The sequence below is a fragment of the Myxocyprinus asiaticus genome, chromosome 8, assembly GCF_019703515.2.
Source record: "Myxocyprinus asiaticus isolate MX2 ecotype Aquarium Trade chromosome 8, UBuf_Myxa_2, whole genome shotgun sequence".
NCBI classification, from domain to species: Eukaryota; Metazoa; Chordata; class Actinopteri; order Cypriniformes; family Catostomidae; genus Myxocyprinus; species Myxocyprinus asiaticus.
The window spans coordinates 20,453,858-20,460,000 of NC_059351.1; the positions used below are offsets into that span (position 1 = coordinate 20,453,858).

Consider the following 6,143-nt stretch of genomic DNA (forward strand, 5'->3'; position numbering starts at 1 on the left):
TCTCCTTTTCATTTAAGTTTTGCATTTGAATACCAGCTTGTTCATTGTTGTCCTTTTGGTCTTCCCACATGGTTTCCAACTTGAGATCTGCTTGACCCTTGTCAAGGAAAGTTTCTACAAGTTCTTCGGTGCTAGCATTTGGTTTAGCTTCGTTTTGAAGTTCTGGAGTTTGTGATTCCATTGTTGTTGACAATCTAACTTCTACCTGAAGCTCAGGCACTGTCGGTTCTGCAATTTCCTCCTCTTCTTCCTCAGTCTTTCCAGCTTTTACCTCTTTTGTAGATTCGTTTGGCAGATGTGGCTTCCTCTCTTGGTCAGGCATTATGTTTCGGGATCTCTCATCCTCCTTTTTTTCACTAGCATCCTTGTTGTTTTGCTCTGTTTTATGGACAATACTGTCTGTTGAAGACATTATGTTATCCATTACCTCTTTGTCCACAATACCATCTTCAACTCCAATCTGAATATCCTCATCCACTTCTTCAGCTAGTTCCACCTCATCTTCCTCCTCCTCTTCCTCTCCAGTCCTCCGATCTTCCATCTCCATGCACAATCCAACAGGACAGTGGATAACAGCACTGTTAGATATCTCCATTGTGACACTGATATCACTTTTGGCCTGAGCCATAATACAATGGGTCTACAAGAGTGTTAAGAGTTTGCCGTATAACTAGCACACCAAAAGCTCCAGTGGCTGTCTCTTTGCTTTACGTCCTGTGTCTCTGCTGCACAGAGGTAAATAGGGCTTACTCTCTCTTTCCCCCTCTTTCCCTCAGAGGATTATGGTAAATTTCAGATTCTGATCCCCACATGACTCTACTGCCCTCTCAAATCCACTCCAGTGGGAGCTCGGTGAAGCTCAAGATGATCGTTTAAAGAGGAGGGCACGTATTTTAACTTGCCTGATTGCCCTATGACTTATTTTGTGAGCAAACGTTGATATTAATTGAGGCATTATATAAAGCCTCAAATGAACTGTTCCTTTAGATTAGCAAACATCTTATGACATATACTAACATCTATTAGTCAAGTTAATGCAGTAATTACACTATAATAAAAATAATAATTATTGAATGCTTATAACCTTCATCATGTAAGCAAATTACATCATTACAAAGTAGTGGGCCAGAAAAATGTTTGTACTCTTGAGTTGCACTTAAAAGGATAGTTCAATCAATAGTTACTCACCCTCATATTATTTCAAACCTGTATGACATGCTTTCTTCTGTGGAACACTAAAGACATGTTAAGCAGAATGTTAGCCTCAGTCACTAGGCTTGGGCGATACTTCGATCTTAATGTATCAATATTTTTGAAACAGAATGTATCAAGAGAATTGATCCTCACATCAGATCCTCAGGTTTTTTTAAACTAGTGATTTTATTATTCATTTACCATGAAAGTTAATGCATATCATAAGCTTAGAAGTGAAAAAAATAAAATCATTAAAAAAAATATCTGAGTAGGAACAAGTTCTCCATCTTAATGTGCAGAAATGTAGACACAAGCAGTTACAGACAGCACTCACTCCACTCAGTCGCAACGCTCATTCAAACAAGGGCGAGCGATGCTTGGCTGAGGTAATGACAGAAAAACAGAGAAACAGCATCTGGAGTTAATTCACACTTAGTAACGACAAATCTAAAAGTGAAATTTACCATAATGGGTTGGGTTTGTAGGTCGTTTGTAACTTATATTTTTATTTAAAAGTTGCTAAAACATTGATAATGATCTGTAATTGTTGTTAATAAATGATAAATAAAAAATGAAGTTTAATACTGTTTGAAAAATATGCTTTTAAATATAATATTTAAATTTGCCAGTTTTATCAACAACAACAACAACAACAACAACAACAACAACAAACTTTAATAGAGGTACTGGTATACATTTTGCCAAAATTGACCTTGATAGTTCTTGGTATTGGATCGAAAAGAAAATAAGTTGTATCAACCATCCCTGCCACTCAACATTAACTTTCAGTGCATCTTTTTCCTTACAATAAGAGAATGGTGACTGAGGTTGTTCTACAGAAGAAAGAAATGCAGGTTTGAAACAACATGAGGGTAATTAAATGATGACAGAATTTTCATTTTCGGGTGACCACTTTAGTTACACTTAAAGATGTATGAAAAGTATATAAAAAAATATCAGGTTACATCTGCAAACAAATGACACTTTTCTGAGCCATTTTTTGCAGTGACTTTTAAACAGATTAAACAAGGTGAACATAATTACACACAGGTGTCCTAGCAGAGAAACAAGTGTAGTTCAACTCATTAACTATGAACATGTTCCACTAACGTTTGACCACCACAAGATGTCACAATACTTTTTGTCTTAATTTTGAAAAGTGTATCTATTGTTTAATTATTTATAAACAAACTTCTATTTGTAAACTGTTTGCATAGCTTGCTTGTGCTATTTTGCTTAAAAAAACATGCCACTTGGTTTGATATATTGTTATCTAATGAAATCCATTCATTTTTAAATGTGAGCTGAGTGTCCAAATAGTTCTTGGGGGCCATTCAGACATTTCGTTCATGTTGCTGCAATGCATCAAATCTGACCAAAAGAGGGCACCCAAAGACCATTTTAGAACCATCATCTCCGTAATAAATACATTTAAAATGCATGCAAATTACAGACACCTCAGTAAATCAAATCATACTTTTAAGTGCTTCTTGTTCCATTTTATATGTCCTACAGTGAATGAATGTTTACTTATATCAACCAATGCTTCATGCACAGTCCTCGTGCGTAAGCGGAAATCATGACGTCAGATCAGCTGTTTTTTTCCAACAGTCTAGTCTGTAGCAAGTATAGACGTAATTTTTATTTCAGGAATACATAACAGTTTCAGTAGTAGCATTAGTATGCTGCACGTTTCATGTGCAGTAGTATCGTATGGACAATAGTGTGTATTATTTTGAGGGTTTCTAGAAAGTGGAAAGAAGAGCATGACGCCATGAGCTGAGCGCCGAAACAGTTGAGATCAGAGGCACCGCAGCGTTACATTTGTTGTCATGCAGCGGTCCGAGAGCGGCGGAGGGGCGGCGACTTCTGAAGTCCAACTGAACGAGCAACCAAACGCGCTCATCGCTTGTAAAGTGCCCGAGGAGGTGTTCAATGAGCACCAGTTAAAGGTACGCGTGCACCAAGCGTTTACCACGATGATTATTTCACCTCTACCGGTTCACTGCAGCAGAGTGTTTTTTTGTTTGGTTGTTTTTTTTTTTTTTTTTTTTTTTTTAATAGGACAAGAACGAAATTGTTCTTTTAAGAAGTCTAAATGAAAACGAAAAAGGAGCACTATGTACTAACATGGGTTTTGTGGCAGGGCACCATAGTAGTGCATGTTATTTTTAGAAATACATGGAGTAGCCTACTATACAAGTAGCATAGTAGGCTATTTGGTGTTATGGGGTATGGACATGGTAATACTGGACATTTTCTGGACATTTACTAGGGTATTGTTGTACCATAGGTTTTCAGGACATTTACCATAGTAATATCATGTTTTCTTTTTTTTTTTTTTTTTTTTTTTTTTTTTTTTGCGTATCATGACAATACAATAGTTTTTGGACATATATGATTACCATGCTTTTCATGGCAATAACCAAATGTACCACGGTTTTTGAAAATGGTGCTATGGTAATACCATGAGCTTTTGGACATTTACCATGGCAATACCATATTATGTTAACATGGTAATACAATGTAGTTTATACATTCATCACGGTAATAACATTGTATGAGTCATGTAAAAATGTACTATGATAATGCCATAATCGTTTGACATGGTGCCATGGCAAAACATGATTCTTTGGACATATACCATGGTTTTTGGACTTTGTACTATGGTAACACATGGGTTTTTAGATATGGAAACATGCTAATTGCATGTATTAGGGTACAATGGGGCTAAAGGCTCAGCAGGGTAAAAGGCTCCATTGATTTTATTTTCTCCCAAAACACTAAATAGCAACAAAATCTTCCACAGCACTTTCCTAAACACCTGTTTGTCACTACACTGGAAAATGTTCTTGTTCTATGAGATCTTTGCATGTAATATCTAAAGATTGATTTTGAGGCAATTTGATCTCATTTTTATTCTTTTTTTAAATTATGCAAATTTTGAGTAAGCATCATCTTAATTTGTTACTCAAAAAAAAGCATCTTGCTGTCTCAAAATGATTTGCATTAGTTGATAAATTGTGCCCTATTACTATATACCTCAAGCCTCTTACTCCAAGTGTGGGGTAAAAGGCTCCCTCACCACCTTTTTTTTAAAAACTGAATTTTAATCAAAACAATATTCCGTTATTATTTCTTTTCAACAAATTATGTTGCTCCATAAATATTCAATAAAAAGTATATACAATATTTTACCTTGATGCATTTGGTGACCAGAAAAAAAAAGCACAATTTCCTAAAGGGGTGCCTTTAGCCCCGTTGTACCCTATAAACATTTATCATGTAAATACCATGTTTCTTTTGAAGTACTATGTTTTTTTTTTATTTTATTTATTTTTTTTGGATGTGTACCATGGCAATACCATGTTTTGTTTTGATTTTTGGACATTTACCTTGGTATACCATCATTTATTAATTTTTATTTGTATGTTTTTGGACATACACACACACACACACACACACACACACACACACGATCACATTATATACAGCTCTAGAAAAAATTAAGAGACCACTGCAAAATTATCAGTTTCTCTGGATTTAATATGTATAGGTATGTGATTGAGTAAAATGAAAATGTTTGTTTTATTCTATAAAGTACTGACAACATTTCTCCCAAATTCCAAATAAAAATATTGTCATTTAGAGCATTTATTTGCAGAAAATGACAACTGGTCAAAATAACAAAAAAGATGCAGTGTTTTGAGACCTTGAATAATGCAAAGAAAACAAGTTCTTATTTATTTTTAAACAACACAATACTAATGTTTTAACTTAGGAAGAGTTCAGAAATCAGTATTTGGTGGAATAACCCTGATTTTCAATCACAGATTTCATGCATCTTGGCATGCTCTCTACCAGTCTTTCACATTGCTTTTGGGTATCTTTATGCCATTCCTGGTGCAAAAATCCAAGCAGCTCGGCTATGTTTGATGGCTTGTGGCCATCCATCTTCCACTTGATCACATTCTAGAGGTTTTCAATGGGTTTCAGGTCTGGAGATTGGGCTGGCCATGACAGGGTTGGATCCGGTGGTCCTCCATCCACACCTTAATTGACCTGGCTGTGTGGCATGGAGCATTGTCCTGCTGGAACAACCAATCCTCAGAGTTGGGGAAAATTGTCAGAGCAGAAGGAAGCAAGTTTTCTTCCAGGATAAACTTGTATGTGGCTTGATTCATTCGTCCTTCACAAAGACAAATCTGCCCGATTCCAGCCTTGCTGAAGCACCCCCAGATCCTCCACCTGGTCATCTAATGGTTAGATGGAGACCTGGAGAGGCCTTCAAGCCACAGTGTCTTGCACCCACTGTGAAATTTGTTGGAGGATCGGTGATGATCTGGGGGTATTTTTTAAATGGTAGTACGGTTAATACGTTAGTACCGTAAGATGTTGTATGTGCGGTAGTAAATATTATTTTTGCTGAAATCTTAATTTGAATCAGACCTATAATGTAGTCTTTTCGAGTGGCGTCCCCTTCATGCAGTGCCCTTTAAGAGTGCAAGATGCTGTTTAGAATTTGCCCCTTACATTGTATTGTTTATGTTTTATTGTGTGGTTTTCCCATGCTTCAAACACACACGTCTGAATCCCAGCATGTTAATTTAGCGGTCATGTCTCCTAATGGACAATTTGGATATAAATAAAACTTTGGAGAGTAAGAAGCTTTTAAAAAACACAACTCATGTAATGAGATTTTGAATTATTTTGAGTTTTGCCTGATGAGACTGGGAAAACCCATCTGCTGTAAATGTCTACAAAGATTTCAAGCCAAAGGGGGAAACACCAGCAACCTTATTTAACATATTTGGACACATCCCACTGCTTCTGCAGAACACACACGGGTTAGCGTCACTTCATTGAACCTAACTGCTTTATCTTAAAATTTACAGATTTACAGATTCTCTGAAAGTTAGATCAGTGCTTGAACTTCGCACATATGATTT

At 36.3% G+C, this 6,143-nt stretch overlaps 1 protein-coding gene across 1 annotated transcript in view; it reads left to right on the forward strand.

Moving 5' to 3' along the window:
* The first annotated feature begins 2,800 nt into the window (after positions 1 to 2,800).
* LOC127445354 (calcipressin-1-like) overlaps positions 2,801 to 6,143 on the forward strand; it is a 38,946-nt gene continuing 35,603 nt past the window's right edge. The window contains exon 1 of the mRNA XM_051705384.1: positions 2,801 to 3,146. Coding sequence (XP_051561344.1) covers positions 3,027 to 3,146 — 120 coding nt within the window. The 5' untranslated portion in view covers positions 2,801 to 3,026. The remainder of the gene's footprint in view (positions 3,147 to 6,143) is intronic.